The sequence below is a fragment of the Conger conger genome, chromosome 15, assembly GCF_963514075.1.
Source record: "Conger conger chromosome 15, fConCon1.1, whole genome shotgun sequence".
In the NCBI taxonomy this organism is placed as follows: domain Eukaryota; kingdom Metazoa; phylum Chordata; class Actinopteri; order Anguilliformes; family Congridae; genus Conger; species Conger conger.
Window position 1 is genome coordinate 10,067,454 of NC_083774.1, and position 17,742 is coordinate 10,085,195.

Here is a 17,742-nt window from a genome sequence, read left to right on the forward strand (position 1 = left end):
CCCACGCAGAGCCTGGGTTTATGAGCGTTTTCCAGCTACCGAGTTCCCCTTTTCCTCAGATTCTCCTTGTCCATTCACAGATTTCCTTTTAATAGTCAGCCCAAATCACAATAACATGCTTCTTAAAATATTGCAGCACAAACATTTTCCACCCAAAAAAATTAACATAATTATTTTAACGTGTATTCAGTAAGATAAAAGTCTACTAGGACAACAATAGACTGATAGCAGCATGGAACATGACAACAGATTATGACAAATGTTAAAATAAAAAGCTGAAAATGTCATCTAAAGGGAGAAAGTCAGACATAATATCCTCCTCAATATCATTTCCAGATATATTAACAATAATCTAACAATTTCCTCTTGCTTATCTCATGATACCTTTAAATCCATATGCTTATATTTTTATACAACGGACGCATATGGATCTACTTTCTCAGCCTTTTTAACAGAAAAGGGAAGGGAGTCAATGTAGGTTATAAATAGAAATCAAAGAAGACTTTCTGTTTATGGCAACAGGATGTCAGAGACAAAGAAATCTTTGAAAATGAGAGAAATTTAGAGATTTTACAAGACAGGTGAAAGGCACACGTGTCTTCAATCACTGCAGAGACTCGATTGGGTCAGCCCTGCCATAAGAGAAAGGAGATTACAAAGGCAGCTAATGAAGACACTGATCAAAGTGTGTAACGGTAATAAATCGCAGGTGTTTGAAACCTTGCAGTCCCCCGAATCCGGCGAGGTTCAAGCTTATATCTTTCACTGGCACGTCCGTCGCCGTTTCATCAGCTGCCGTCGACATGGCTCTATCTGAAAAGCAGGGACAAGGAGCCTCACCGTGCGCCTCTCTGAGCCAACAGGGCCACGCCATGTCTCCCAATAGCCCTTAATGAGACGTTATTTCATGCATGAGAGTAACATAAAAGAAAGGAGACTACTTCTCCTGTATACCTCCATTTGCGGTAGGCAATTTGTAAGTTTGGAAAGTGATATAGCTACATTCTTTTTTTCAAACGTACTTTTCATCAAAATGTCCCTGACTTTTTCATTTCACCCAACATGCTAGAGTTTAGAGGATTTTGGCTCTGTTGACATTTAGAGCATGCATAACTGATTTCGGAGCTGATTTCACTTTTAACACCAGAGAAGTGAGGTGTTGCTTATAAAATATTCAGACTTTAAAAAGGCTGCTCTTGCATACCTCATACACAATTACAGTGGAACTGTTTCAGTAACAACACCAACGCACAAGACGTATACATTTTCAATGTTGCTAAGAATAGTAGGATAATAAATGGTAAGAATGAACATTGATGTTATTTGATGTTGATGTCATTTTGTCAGCAGCATAACTATTGTCTCAAGTAGTTTCTTTTGGGGAGGCAAATCATTCCTTGAATAAACACATAGGACCTTCTCTAAATCTTCATTTGACACATTATTGTAATCAGTTGACTGATTTAACCATAATCCAAAAGACATTCCACTAAAGCTCCAGACTCCTTATATAAGCCCCCTTAGTTCTGTGGGTTCAAGGCTTTGAATGAACCAGTCTTAATGCTTACTGTATTAATTTCATTCATTCATTCAATCATTAACTATGGGCTTCTGTTTCAAGTAAGATTTCTTTAAATTCATGGCAGTGTGGCAGTTTAATGTTAGCAAGCGTATTTTAAATAGTTTGATGCTGTATGACTGAGTATGGGAGGAAAGACTGTGCTAAACTCACACAGCCTCTAGTCTTCAGATTCAAGCACAGACACTGACAAGCCTTCATGAACTGGGAAACATTTCCCAAAACTGTTTTTCAACTGTTTGAGATATCTAATGTCTGATGATTCCCTTTAACAAAACCAATTATCTATGATTTTATCCCAATGGAGAACTGTTTTCCACACTGATGTTTTAATATCATATGCGGTCTTTAGTTTAGATTGCACCTAATCATTGCTGCTCCCATTAGATTTGTATCCTTTTTTTTAATAACAGGATATTTCACAAAACTTCCCTGTTCACTTGGTTTTAAAGAGTGGCATAGGGGTCTTTGGAAGGATAGTTCTGTCATTTGACAGGAATTAGGCTGCTTAGGGTATATTTTGAGAAATGGGATTTGTTGTTGTTTCAGCTATTTTTCTTTGAACCGTGAATGGCACTGGCATCAAAATGATGTTCTATAATCCGGTGAATGGGAAACACCGGCTTACTTTTTATTTTATTTCTGAATCTGCTAAATGCAATATTTTCATATCCAAGAAAAAAATATTTGAATGTGAAAAAGACTTTGGAGAAAACATGTTCATCACAGTACATCCAAGATCAAAAATAATTTGGAGATAACTGAACACTCATAACTGAACATTCAATTCGTTTGTGATTGTCCTTTTTACAAACAAGCCCATGATATCCCATTTCATACAACAATGTTGAAAGGATGTTAAACTAATGACAAAGCTTAGTTTACAATGAACATATAACATGTACACATGGAGAGGTGAGGGGAATTTTGAAATAACGTAGTTAAGACACTTATGTTTTAGAGCTGGGCACATAGTCTAATGTAACACTAATTTGAGACAATATACATTCTATATGAATACGTTGTTTAATGTATAATCCTTAAGTTGCAGAATCGACATTCTGAAGTTACCCAACACACAAGTGAGTAGTGTTGCATCTGCAATGACATAGGCCTAGCTACATCATGTAAAGATAGCATCGTTTACAGTGCAGTCAGATAGAGAAGTAAGGTGATATTAATTTAGGCAAGCTTTGTTGCAACTGCTACAAGCAAGCCACAGGTCTGTCAGCATGCAAGCAGAAAGGCTACATTAGCTACCACACATAGCCAACTAGTTACCTTTGTCTAGCTAAGTAACAGTTTAGCAAGCTAAGTTAGTTACAGTAGCAGACTAGAGCTCGCTAAATAAGACACATAGCTAGCTAACGTTAACCAGCTATTCGCCAGCTTGCTTGATGCTGGATGGTTACAGAATATAACGGTTTAGCTGGCTAACGTGATTAATCACCATATGAATATTGAAATATGTATTCGTTATTATTATTGTGTTGACGCGTTTTGTAAGACACGCAAGCTAATAGCTAGCTAGCTAGCTAGCAATCTTAGCCTTACCTTTACAGAATCACAGAAAACCATTCCACAGCGACCGTTGCTAACAAACAACTCGTTTTCCGTTATGCGAAACCACTTCCGATAGGAAAACTTGTGGGACATGTAGTTCTCCATTCATTCCTTTATGTTGAAACTGTTCGCTTCTGCAGCTGAACCAAACTTTAAATCATGGGACGAATGAATACAGCGAGTATTTCAGCGGTGAGGGATATATCAAATAATAGCTCCCAAGTGTAGCGAATCTGTATAGGTACCTGGGTGGCTGTAGCTCCCAATAAAACTACATTTCCCTTGAGAACATCAAGAAAACAAAACGCAAAATGTTGGCTACTACTGTATACTACGGATTACTGTATAAATTTGTACTCACTGTGCATCCAACTGTGCTCTAGAAAGCGAGAAAATATCGAATGTAGTGCATTTTTACGTTACGCATTTTACAATGGTCTTTGTTTTACATTTATAGGAATCTGGACTTTAGATAGGTAGCAACTGTAGAGGCACTGGCAAACATTTGTGCCGCAGTTCCCTTCTAGATCTTGGCCACGGCTTCAAATAGCACATGCGTTTGGATCATGTAAGACAGCACAGAAACTATGTAGGACGTGGTTCCTCCAGTTTATTGAGGGAGCTGCCGTGACCATATGAGCTACAGAGAGAACTTCTTCCAGCTGGCCATCGCAGATGAACTAACTTTCTTCAGAGCAAAGGAAAGACAAAGGATGAAAGGGCAACATAGTGACCCACATAGTTCCTTCATTTATGTAATCCGTCTATGTAGTGTATGATAGGCTAATTAATATATCTGGCAAGTTGGATTAGTACTGCACTTTACAGTCAATAAGCTAATGTTTTCAATTTCCAATGTAAAGAGAGTATAACAAAGTACTCTTATTCTTAGTATTAATGAATGCATGCACCAATTTCAGGTGAAGAAGTAAACATCACAATTACTGTAACAAAAATCTTTTAATTGCTATTTTGAACTGTTAAGAAACACATTATGATGAGTGAAAGAAGTCCAGCTCTGACATTTGAGCATTTTTCCATATTTTTTTAATATAATGGTTTTACAGCCTATTATCACCACAATTACAATTTTAAAACCCCTGATGATGGAAGCAATACAGTTCCTTGCAGATCTTTTATGTTAATTATATTGCACCATGATCCAACAACAATAGTGTTTGCAGTTTTTTTTAAGTTCCTACATTTGGCTTTCATTTTTAAAAATTTAATTTTGGATATATTCTTCTAATTTGAATCATTCTCTGGTTGGCACAGAGATCCCCTCTGGCATTTCCTTGTCTTCGGTGGCTGCACTGCAAGAGAATGTGATTTCCTGATATGTCTGTATCTTACAACATAAAAGCTCTGGTCCAGTTCTGGTGCTGTATGTCTAAAATGGGGTGGCAGTAAAAATGAACATATGAGTCGCAGTCCAAATAATGATCACATAAGGTCACCAGATGCTGCAAGGTCTTTTGGAGATCCGAAATATCACTCAGTTGGGGATAATTTGTTTTCTGTGGTTGTGAAAGCACAAGCTGTTTGGAATGTAATTACTTAATACTCATTAAAATGTTTTGTGCTTCCCTGGGTAATTCTGTTAAATTAACAACTAGAAAGGCAAGAGCTGGTTATGTTGCCACACCTCCAGACAGGGTTAATCAATTTCCCTCGCGAAATGCTGCCGTGTGAATTAGTGTAAACCTAACAATTTATGATGACTAATACAATCATCCTGTCATGTCAGGCGTGGTGTTAAACCAGCGAGGATGTCTGCTTCAGCTGAATCAGCACCTTATTTGCCACCAGCCATTTTGTTTTAGTTACGGTACGGGCTGCAAGCACTATTGATGGGCCAATAATTGAGAAATAGAGCGGGCTGCTCACATAAAGCATTCTTAGGACTACAACGGCAGGCAACATAGAAGCCATGAGGAGTGTATTTACTTTTGAGGCCAGTAATAAATGGCAGCACACTGCGCACCACTCCTGACTTCATCAGACCCCCGCTGGTTCAAAAAAGGGAGAAAAATACTGCTCAGGCTGATAATGATACCATTACACTAATGGGGCCCGCAAATGAAAGAGAGCCCAGACACAGTGCTTTATTACCAGAGGGGGTCATTTCCTTGCTGCATTCGTAATGGCCAGAGTACCAAGTATTGATCAAGCCGTCATGCTACTAATCCTCTATAAAATGACTTATCACAGAGGAAGTGTCGATCCAGCCACAGCCTGTGCCCCGGACCTTTTATGGCCTGCTGAGCGAGAGGCCTGTTTGGCTGTTTACGTCGCTGTGATTTAGGACGGTGTGGAATGGTGTCCTCAGCGGGACAGATTACTCCCTCCTGTCTCTTTGTTTCAGGGAAAAAATGCAACAGCTTTCATTTAATTAAGGAATAGGGAATTATCTGATTCCACTTGCTTTACTGCCCCTATTGGACACTTAAAAAACTGTGGCAGGTTGTGTGTGTGTGTGTGTGTGTGTGTGTGTGTGTGTGCGTGTGTGCGTGTGTGTAATTGAGCTGTACTGGAAATTAAGCAGAGCCTTTCCCTCTTGTGTCATCAGCAGATTGTTACAGGTCTCAGAGCAATGTTGGTGCCATTGTTGATTAGAGCACACAGCAGATTTAATGATGGATGTAATTTTTCTCAAGAATTTAGTTGGGATTTTTCTGTATGCCTCAGGACTGAAGACATAGAGCATTGTATGAAACAGACAGTTTGGATTATTAGACAGTGGAGTTATTCATATTATATAAATAATAAATGTATATTATATCTGGCGCAGTATATTTTATTTTGTTGAAGTCTATATCCATGTCAGGTGTAACAACCTCACATTTTCTGTAACTATATGGACAAATGAGATGCACAGATGAGGAGCATGTAATCAAATGCTTTTCAGTAAGGCCAGACATAAATAATTACCTCTGCAAGATCGCAAACTATGTGGTTAACCCGCCTATAAATGAAAAATCAATTCAAAGGAAAGGGTATCCAGCCTTCCTATATGAGCAGGACTTTTCATCTGCCATTTCTGTGGCTTTTTTCTGCCGTGCTCGAGCCATTTATTTAAAGATGTGACGTTTCCTCATCAGCATATCCTTCATCACTTCTACCCTCAGCTAATCAAATAGTTTACCTTAAGGGAAACATTTATCTCTGGCTTTAATTATTACCATTTCTGTGGCTGTAAAGATATATATTTCTGTCTTCAGAAGGCCGTAACAGTGAAACTAGGTATTGATCTAGGTATTTGGTCATTTCTTTCTGCCTAGCCATCAATATCGTGGTAGCGTCAGTCCATGCTGTGGTTGACCTCACAAATAGCCCCTTTTTGTTCCCATTGGAGTTCAATGATATACTATTCTGAAACCTAAATCAATGAATGAATATGAAGTTTGTAGTAATATTCTACGACCCGAGGCCTCTGCTACTGCATTGATCGGATGTGAGTTGATTAGTCGATTGTGAGAGCCAGCTCTCCCTCCTTCAACATGAATTTGTGGTTGACCACACGGATCTGCCATAACAGAACATACAGCGTATGGCATTGATTCAACTTTCCGTGAATAAAGGTTATAGGGTACTTGTTCATGCCTACTGATTTTAAATAATGTGTTTCAGTAATACAGTAATATGAGAAACAGTATCCTTATATGAATGAGCTTCTCTCAGCCATACTTTGCCCTTAATGTATTTCTCCCCATCTCTGTTGTATTTTACATGGCACTTTATTTGTGAAATCATGTCTAATAGGATTGTATTTGTATATACTTGATGTTAACTCGTTGGGCAGTAAGTAGTCATTTTCTTGTCCACTAGGCCCTTCAAGTTTATGTCCACTGGACAGTGCTCTATGTGAATTAGGTACATAATTGTAACTTTGATGATAGTGACAATATGTTTCTGCCACCAATGTGGGCTGATGCTATCATCTAAATGTTTCTACGATGCCATCGAATACTGGCTTTTACACAGTTCGTTCTGAAATACATTAGGTTGAGTTTTAATTTGGGATTAATACCCGTTGCACAATATTTCTCCCTGTTACTTTAAAAGTGAAAGCAGTCCAACCATCTGGAGAAACCTGATGCAACGCTTGTTTTTGGTAACAGCCTCTTACTTGGCTGTGATATAATTTAGCTAGCTAAGGTCATTTTAGTGACTCTGGTTGACCTGGGTTTGCAGAGTTCATCTGTCAGGCAACATCCTATCACTACTTGCGTGTAAGAAATGATCAATGTAATCAATAATCCATAGCAGGGCTACAGTAGTAAACAGTGCTCACACTCTTCTGAATAAACATGTGCATGACCTCGCAACCTCAAGACGAGGGGTGAACTCCCCGGGGATTTCATTAACTATTGCAGTCTAAGGTCTGGGGAGGTCATTATTTTCATTTGAATTTGTTTGGTGTGCCGTATTTCAGACAGCCGGGATGCAGACAGTGACAAGCTGGCTGGTGGTCCCCAATGTTGCCTGTCCAGGGTTTGAGGAGGCAAAGGGCCATCTGTCACAGCGCTGGGGAACACACAGGACAACAATGGGGCTGGGGACATCGTTACCAAGGCCCTTGTCAAGTTCTCCGGATCATGAATAGGACTTAATGTGAATGAATAGGACATATGTCGGGCATAAACATGTTTTCTACAGATTTTATATTATTAGTGCTGTGTAAAGATTATTTAATGACCGAGGACGAAGGATTCAACAATGTAAATAAATTGTATGGCAGTAAATCAGAGGTATTTGCACTGTACAGTGCCCTCACATAGAAAGTAGCACAAACAAGCACAGGTAATAGGTTCTGAAATTACACAAGCCATTGTGTTTACCACCTGCTCTTTTACTAGCTTCTGTAATTTCTTTTTTGGGATTAAATTAATTATGCACCTTCCCAATAAAATAGGAAATACCTAACAGGCACATTGCCTAAAGTCTGTTTTTGATTAGAAGTTCTAGCCTTCCATTCTCAAAATCTGGCAAAGGCCATTTCACAAGCCACTGTAAATATTTACGATGAATTAATTTGTATGTTTATCTATAAATTACCTGCCACTTACCACATTGCTGTGGGCGACCATAGGTGTAAAGAATGCCTCATTGCGCTGGCTAATTTTATTTATGAAACACTAATTTACGGCTTGTAAAAGCCGTATCTTTCTCAAGATCCCCCAACTTCACTTATTTGCGATAGTTTGCAGAGGTTATATGAAATATGACTTGAATCCTGTTGTCTCTCTTTGGTGAGAGCACTGGGCTTATTTTCTACCCGAGCTCTGTTTTAAGGATGCCTGCGCTATAGTTCATAAGCCTAAACTTTGCATATATTTGCGATTTGAGACGGGTAAGGAGTGTGAGTTCCGGCCGGCAGTTTGACTGGCACGCTGTCAGCTCCTGCTTTTCATGAATTGGCAATGGTCTCATTTAGGGCCCTGAGATATGTGCCTGGCTGGACAGAATGAGTGCACTTTGCATGTTCTCCCTGAGACAAGCACTCCGCGCCGCCACGCTGCGGGCACTGGTGCATGACAGTTGCCTTTCATCGCTGTCTTCTTAGCGCTTAACCTTTGACCCCCCCCACTTAGTCGCTGTGCAACGGTTCGGGCAGGCTGCGGTAGCTCTGAATGACGGGCTTCGGCCAGCAGCGTGCTTGTCATTATTTGACTGTCAAGAGTCGACTGCCACTGGGTTTCATCACCATTCTCAACCTTTTGTTCAGCAGTCCATACCTCCAGCTTCCAGCGCTGTCAACCACATGATCAAAAGTGCATAAAATAGCCCTGGCTGAACAGCCCCCCCTCTTCCTCCCTACCTCCTCCTCCTATCATAATATAGGCAGATTTCCGCCTTACTTCTCATCTCCCGTTCAATTTATTCACATGAGTCTTACCGGGGCCAGCAGGTCAGATCTCGTTGCCATGGTTAGAAACGGAACTGTTTTCTCTGGTGAGGGAGCGAGAGAGTGAGTGAGCGGGGGGAAGTGGCAGAGAATGAATCATGCAGTTTGGGCCTCGTCTGGCGGTCCCGGCCTTGTCTGGGCTGCCCTGGGTTGTGAGGGGAAGGACCCTGCCAGGCTCGGGTCAGCTGTCAGCCGCGGTGTCGATTGCGAGCTGCTCCTGTAATGTAGGGCCAGGGAGGGGTCAGCCACTGTCATTTGTTGCAGAACTGTTGAAATATGAAGCTCGGAGGCATGCGCTGCAGGCTCGGCCGTGAGGCGCGGAAGCAGAAGGGAGGGCTGCAATATTAAGTAACACCCTTAGAAGTCCCTCGCTGGTGGACACTACAGAAAGTGCTGGTGTTTGGCTGCAACTGATTTATTAAATGTGTTTAAAGTCAGTATGGACATATCAGTCTATGTACACCTGGGGCATAAATCTCTTCTGAACAATATTGTTGATGTTCCTTCTGATCTAGGTGTGTAACAGAATCGTGACAGTGGAGCTCCTCTCTCCCTTTCTCCCTCCCCTTTCTGTGTGTGTGTACTTTTTAAATTAAACAAATATTGAATACTCTGAAGAAAAGTGTTTATAGAATGACACATGTAAACCACACACATGTCCAACATCAGAATGAAAATCATGCATGTGGCCTGCATCATTTTACAGTTTAAAAAAATATGCCAACCATTTGTAATGAGGAAGTGTATATTTAAACAGTAGCTCAATGCATACGGTACAGATGTGAAAGTGTAGAATTGTGTCTTGTTTGAAATGATAGTCTTTATGGATCATATTAATCTGAATAAGTGATTCTACATGTGCAACTGCTTCTCTCTGTAACTCCTCAGGAACAGACAGCTTCTTTGGCGTTACATATAAGTAAGTCTCCACTGTACTGAGACAACAATAGGGATTAACGTGATGGCTCTTGAAACATTTTTTGGAGGGGGAAGCTGAGTTAATGCTCTCTTATCAGCTACTACAGGATGCTGCCGCTACAGTTTTCCTTGACTGTCAATTAAAAAGGGGATCATTAACTTCAAGAGTATGAATGTTCTAACACCAGTATTATCGTGTGAAGCTAAGTCCATGACAGATGTTCTGAGTTTAATTCTCTATTTGGTTTCTTCTTTTTTGTTTAATAATTAATTTATGTATTCATCGTTTTATTTTTATTTTTTTAATTACCTCCATTTCCTCTGTACTGACAAAGAAGGTTCCTTATTGTCACTCGTTTCCTATTATGTGGTTAAACTGGCAAATGTGAGAGAAGTAAAACGTATAGAGTATTTCAGAACGCTTTAATACTCTGCATATAGAGTTCTGCATAAGCACTGTACCCTGTATGAGAGGGAGCAGGAGTGCAGGCAACCTATACTTTTAGTGCAGTGGGAGGATATCAGTGCTTTAAGCTGTTTGAAAAGCAAACTGAAGCCTGTAGTTTTGTTTTGAAAAGTGAACTGTAGGCATCTTTTGTTAAGCCTTTTGATTCTGCCGCTGATCAGGTGTTCCGGGGATTTCTGCTTACTCTAGTAAAATTACCGTACATCAAATAACAGATCCCTGGAATAGTCTGTCAGAGTAGTCACACTGTATATGGGCAGTGGGAGACAGGAGCGAGGAGGGAGACACTGCTAATAGGCCTGCTCGCACAATCCCCCTCGTCCTCTGACAGCCTCTCCCTTTTGTTCTCCCCGCCGACCCACTTTTTGCCGGGATTTGTGACACATTTCGCGTGGTGATCAAACGAGCCGGTGACACCTGATTAGGACGTACCGCTTGTTTACAGTTGCCTGTATGTAGGACCCCCAGACAAGGGAGACTTCACCTCCACTAATTAAATCTGCACCTGGTATACCAGTTGTGACAAGAACCGGAGGAGTATATTTATTTGTTGTTCCTTGCCTACTCACTCTTGCATTTATGAATGTACACTGTGTACAATGTACGTCTTTTAGTATGAAAGTTGTATAAACCATCTATTTTATAAATAAATATTCACATTGACTTATTTTTTTGTCTGTAGCCATGAGGGTCAGGGAAACATTAACTGCATGGTGGACATTTATTTTTAATGCATAAATAGCTCAATTGCTAAATAGCAAAGAAATTGGCTCTCTAAAGCAGAAATGTTTGATATTGCCTATCTGAGAATGAAGTATTGCGCGCTCTTGCCTGGATATCCTGCTTTACTTTGATTTGCCACATATATATCTTGCATCAGTCTGTGGCTTGGCAAAGTTTCCATCTATGATCATATTCATTGTGTTAAGATTTGAGGGAGTATTCAGGGTTGAGGGTTGCAAGGAAGTGCGATGTGTTTTTTCTGCCAAGACAGATCTTCAATTCACAAAGATAAAATTGCAATAAATATATAACATTGCCTAATATATAATACATGCTTACTGAATATATGATATCAGTAATCTAGTACATACTGTATATAAAAATAAATATTAATACCAAAATTGTAGACCAGAATAAATAAACAAATAAAAATAAACTAATAAAAAATATTTATTTGACCAATATGGGTCAAAGCATTGACTAATTTGTGTATTTTGTGGTTAATTCAATTTTAAAAATGTGGTTATTTTGGTGGTAATGTCGTAGATATTGACCTAAGTATTTGCTTTTGAGAATGGAATACAAAATTGGTTCGCAATTTAGCGACACATATACTGTACACACACGCACACCATGTGTGTGTCAGACATTTTTACGGATATGCTAAACATGTGTGTCTGGCCACTACGTGTACTGTACTGCATATAGACTCTCCATTCACATGTGCACATTGCGTGTGTGTGTGTGCGTGTATGTGTGAGTGTGTGTGTGTGTATGTGAGCGTGTGCGTTTATGTATGTGTGTGTGTGCACGTGTGGGTCTGTGTGTGTGTGTGTGTGTGTGTGTGTGTGTGTATAGAGAGAGGGGGAGCGAGGGGGCAGGTGGATGGGAAGGAACATACTGTTATAGGCCTGAGAAGGGACGTCACTCACGTAGCCAAAGGAGGTTGGGCCTGTGATTTGTAGCTTTCCCACCCAAGCTCAAAATTGACCTGTCCCAACTGCTGGTCACGCTGTATTACATAGGTTAGATGAAGTAATTATTTCTAGGCCACTGACTACAAGTAAGATTAATAGTTTTTGAAACGGCTATAATGGAGGGCTGACCCGACTTGGCTTAAGAATTATTTCTTATTTCACCCCAGCTCTCATCTTTCTCACCTCTGGGCTATGGGCGGCTGTGATTTATATTTGTTCTGCTCTGTTTGCAGAGGGGTGGGGTGGGATGGGGGTACTTTTAATGTGGGGAGGGGGGCACGGAGGACTTGCCTAGCAGGGATGTTTCCCCCCTAATTTGAAAAAGGAACACTCAAAGAAGTCCAAGTATTGAATATTTTGAGACGTAGCAGACAGCGCATTACTTATTAAATTTGCGATTCCTTGCAGTGTCATATTTGCCTGCGTTTCCCCCCTGTCTTTGGTAGAGAGTGCCGCAGTTCAGAGTGGAAAACTTCAGGTACAATTACTTGAATGTTTTTTCCATCATATGCAAGAGATACAGGGTTTAGTCTCCCCTTAGTCATAGCTTTCTTTCCTTAGTTAATAAAAACATGGTAGGCTCATTAATATGTTTGCTTTTCAAGATTTATAAAAATAAACATTTCATATCCTCTGCATGCCTACCTTTTGAAATGCTCAATCAAGTGCATAGATCACACAATGAAAGTTAACAACTTTGAAATGCTTATTAAATACAAAGAGTTAAGTGTTAGTTTTATTATGTTAGTATATATAGAAGTCATCCAAGTTAAAACTGTGCCTAATACAAGCTATCGTTGTGTCCTTCATGCACAGCAACAGGAAATGAAAGACACTGTGTTTTGTCCAACTTCTGTCTTTTTCTGGCGTTTCATCAGATTATATATCAATGTGAAGCAACAGGCACAAGCATCAGTCTCATGACATCATGAGTTAGTGTCCTGTAGTCTTCATGTGTGAGAAGTGTGCATGTGCAGGTGCTGTTGTGTTTGTGTGTGCATTAATTTATGTTAATGCATGTGTATGTGTGTGTGTGGGTGTGCGTGTGCATGTGTGTGTGTGTATGTGTGTGCACATGAGTATATGTTCATATGTTAATGGATGATATACATGCTGTTGTATTGAGACAACGGAGGTAAACGACAATGCATTTGTGTGTTTGTGTGTGTGTTTATGCATGTGTGCACATGTGTGTGTTTGTGTGTGTGGGTGTGCACGTGTGTGTGTGTATGTGTGTGTGTGCACGTGTATGTTTGTATGTGTGCAAGTATGTGTGTATGTGTGTATGTGTGTGTGTTCATGCATGTGTGTGTGTTTGTGTGCAAGCATGTGTGTGTGTGTGAGTGTGTGTTTGTGTGTGTGTGTACGTGTGTGTATGTGTGTGTGTGTACGTGTGTGTATGTGTGTGTGTGCGAGTGTGTATATGTGTGTGTGCACACATGTGTGTGCTTGTGAAACTCAGCTCCCTGGGTACTGTCAGCTCTGATTATTTCCCTCCAGGGAGGCTCTCAGTGTGCCATTATCATTAGGCTTCCACACAGGCTCAGGGGAGAGCAGCAGGCAGGCTAAACGCACTGTTTATCCTGACAGAGGACATCCAAAGCACTGCGCTGACACTTAGAGGTGTTCATACAATCTGACAAAAAGTGCTGAAGCTGCAGCTAACTGATATTCTTGTTCTGAAGAGTGTTCTGAAGAAATTATACTATTTCTTCTTTTATTAACTAGTGTGTATCCCAATTTTTAATTTCCTCACAGGGTTGTACTCTTATGCCAGTCTTATTGCAGTAACCTCTATCAATACATTTTCCCGGCTCCTAGTTTTTATCCGACCGAAATGTTTGGCTTTTTTCTAATGAATTTTCTTATACATTTTTATTAATTTACACTGAGGATGGCCATACCTGAGGACATAAATACAGGCTTAATTTCCCAAATGTTGACAAACCCTTCTTGCTGAGACCGCACCCAACCCTCTCCATTTGCAGGTATGCTGTGAGGAAATGAGATTGAATGCTCTGCACTCGCCCTTCCTCTGATAGATTATAAAGGAAGAGAAACTACTGAACTGTCACTAGGTGGCACTTGGATATCACTGTATATGAGACACGCTCTCTCCTTCCCCCGCTCCCTTCTCAGCTGAGTAACTTCAGATGTCAGTATTTATTTTATTGTTAAAGGGCATTGTGTAATATATTCACCTCCGTTCCAACCAGCCATTAAATGCCCTAGAACATGCCCTTTCCTGGCTCTGCCCTGTTAACTGTTGTGATTTGGTGTAATAATTAGTGGAATTGAACACTAACAGAGGTGTTTAGCAGCAGCTGCCTTTTATTTTGGTGGCATCTCTGTACGTGACAGAATCAGGATTCTACGCTGCCTATCAGAGCTGCTGTTGTTTTCAGTGGCTTCATATTAACCCTCACTGTAGCATGCGTGCTCATTGCAGCACAAACAATTACATTTTCAAATCAGCCTACTATAGTGCCTTTGTAAACCTTCTCGCTGTTAATCTTTCACGATTTGTGCTACTGGGAAAAGCCAAAAGGAGATTATGGTTTTAAATTCCTGGTAGATATTTTCTTTTGTTCCAAAGGGCTGAAGGAGAAATACATTAAATTGAGTATATCTGAAACAAACTAAATTCCTTCTGCTGTGTTTGGATTTTTCTAATGCAAATAATACATAACATATTTCTTAATGCCAGATTCCGGGAAACATAGTCATCATGTTAAAAACGATGTAAAATTGATATGAATATCATGCCACAAATTTTATCTTTTGAATTGCAGAGAAATGTTTCTAACAGGAGCAATAGGACTGTACTGTATGCAATGTGTGTGTGTGTGTGTGTTTGTATGTGTGTGTGTAGGTGTGGTGCTCTGAACAACATATGAATCCAATAAAATGGAATGTATGTGTAACAAAACTATAATATTTTGTTGGAACACACATGCAATTATGTTAGATGGAATCATTATGTTCAGTTATTCTGCTGTGTCAAAAATGTACATTGGAATCATTTAAAATCAACTTATAATTCATTTCTTTTATCAATGGAATATGCATACACACATATTTATGTTTTCAGTTTACTTAGTGTCTTTTATCTAAACAAGTCAATATTATGAATTAATAATTTTATTGTTTACAATGAAGTTCAACTAAATATACTGCATAAAAATAAAGGTAAGCAATCTGATTCTTTCCTCTGAAAACTGCCTAAAATAGAAAATAATGTAATTCAATGCACATGTATATAATGAAAACCCTTTTAAAAATGTTTTGTTTATTAGCTATATAAATGTTTATTAGCTATATCTGCTTGCTGTTGGCTCATTCTTTGCAAGGACGGCAGGAATACACAAGGAAAAGAGACACAATTGATTTGTACATGAAAGCCTTATTCAGTTGTTGGCAAAAAAAAAAAAAGAAGAAAAAACTTGAAATCCTTCACCATATGAAGAAAATGTCAACTTGCAACCATTATAAAGGCTGTCTCCACATGGCTAAAGAGCGTGGCAGCTACTGTAGTTGAAATTTAATGCTCTGGCTGCTTATTGATCCAGCGTGCAGCTGGTAAGGAGGACAGAGGCAGGAGCACGGAGGCCCGGGTTGGGGTCCGTCCTTGACACTGCCTGTGGGACTGGCTCCGAGGACAGCTCACTTCCTCCCAGTCCCACTGTACGCCCTGCACTTTGCACGGGAATATTGATTTCGGAGCAGCCGAACGGCGCGCTCTCGTCCCCCTCTCCGAAGGAAGCTTTATAAAGCCCTGACATCTCCTTGACTGCAACCTCGGGGTAGCGCTCCGCTGTAGAACAACAGATTGCCTGTACCGCTAAAACTGCTAATCACCGTCTCTTAATCAATGCGCTTCTCACATTGTCAGGCGGCATGGCGATACTGAGGGACAGCGCCAAGTTTTTTGCGACACCAAGTTCGAATTTGACACATGGTAAAGGTCATTGAATTGTTAATTTATTTATTTTTTGTGGATAACAGTGGAATGGAGGTGGGAGCCATATTTCTCCATTCTTTGCTGTATCTAATTTAGAAAACTCCTGCTTCAATCACAATAGCTGACAGAGTCACGCTCGCTGTAAGGGATGTGTATGTGTGTGAGAGTGTGAGGGTTTGGAAAATCGCTCCTGGTGTCTTATGGGAAAGGAATTGTGTTGGAGTAAGTGATTATTCATCAATAGAACTCTGCAGTCCACAATATGTGATTCAAAAAACATGCTAAACTGGACGGGACAGGTCTGTTTAATGAAGACCACCTGTAAAATATAGGCCACATCCGTAAAAAGATGGATAGACAGATCTTCATATTAATGGTCCTACCTTCCACCAACGCACCTACTGTGGAGAGAAATGAACAATGTTCCCTTCCACACTGAAACAACAATTAGCGGCCCTTTAACTTCCCATTGTTCGCCTGTAAGAGGGAATGCTGTCCGCCAAGCCATTATTCACACCCGGCCTGCTTTGTTTTTTAACAGAAATGAGCTCTTTAGCAGCTGCTGATCGCTGGGCCCAGTGCGTGTGTGTGCGAGTGTGTGTGGTGTGTGTGTGGTGTGTGTGTGTGTGTGTGGGAAGGCCAGAGGGAAGCCTGTGATTTATAGCTAGGGCTAACTGAGGTTTCGGATCCAGCACAAAAGCAAGCTGCAGCTTGGCGCTTTAGAATAGAAAGCAGGTGTAAGATTAATGTTGGGTTTGTCAACAGTGAGTTAATTGTTACTTGTGCGTAATACAACATGGCCAACAGGAATCTTGTTGTTATTGTTATGCATTCAGAAGCTTTTCATTTCTGTCCCTTGAAGATGTTTTTAATTATTGACACAGGCTGGCGTAGGTAACCATTGTTTATGTAACAACAGTGACCAATCTACTGGAGATGGCTAATGGCTACATCCACGGAAGTGCCAAGAAGTTCACACAGGGGAATGAATATGCATCTCCACACTCTGAGAGCTTCCTAGAATAGCCTGCCTCCCTGAGAATACTACTGTCACGCTGCTCGATTTTAAGGTGTTTTAATCAGTGATTCATTTATGAGAGGGTGTTGATAGCAAAAGTTACTTATCACCAACCGACCCCCACCCTCACCCCTACCATCCGTCTTCAGATTATTACAACCATAAGTGCCGCTATGTTGAGTTCCATAAAGTAAAAAAATTTCACCTTTCAATGTTTCTATTTAAAATGTATTTTATTTTAAATATATTTTTTAATTTTTTAATTGGCCGTATTTGTTTTGCCACAATTTTTCAGATGGTATTTCTTTTCAAAACAAGAATATAGAGTAATAATTTTGTAATGAGTAAAATATACAGCATTTCTAATTTAAGCTCAAATGACATGAAGGAAACAATACAGAACTTAGTCAAGCTCTGTGGGATTTCTTGTATTTGTTGGTGTTTAGTAGACGGGAACCTAATATATTCCAAAACGAGTATCGTCCGTGGTTAACTGATATACAGTGCATCAGTAACCTGGCAGGCTGATACAGCGTGCGGAAGTAGTGCAGAATTTCGGTCGCACCTCTCTGATGCGGTGTGATGTGCTGGCTTTTGAAGACGGCCCGACAGTGTGTGATGTATACTGT

The 17,742-nt window shown here is 40.1% G+C and overlaps 1 protein-coding gene across 1 annotated transcript in view; it reads right to left on the reverse strand.

Moving 5' to 3' along the window:
* The window catches only part of rpgrip1l (RPGRIP1 like), a 62,050-nt gene extending 58,831 nt beyond the window's left edge, over positions 1–3,219 (reverse strand). Inside the window, exons 1-2 of the mRNA XM_061221886.1 lie at positions 3,134–3,219; positions 721–813 (exon numbers count right to left, since the gene is read on the reverse strand). Of these exons, the coding sequence (XP_061077870.1) occupies positions 721–805 (85 nt within the window). The 5' untranslated portion in view covers positions 806–813; positions 3,134–3,219. The remainder of the gene's footprint in view (positions 1–720; positions 814–3,133) is intronic.
* Between the last annotated feature and the right edge of the window lie 14,523 nt (positions 3,220–17,742).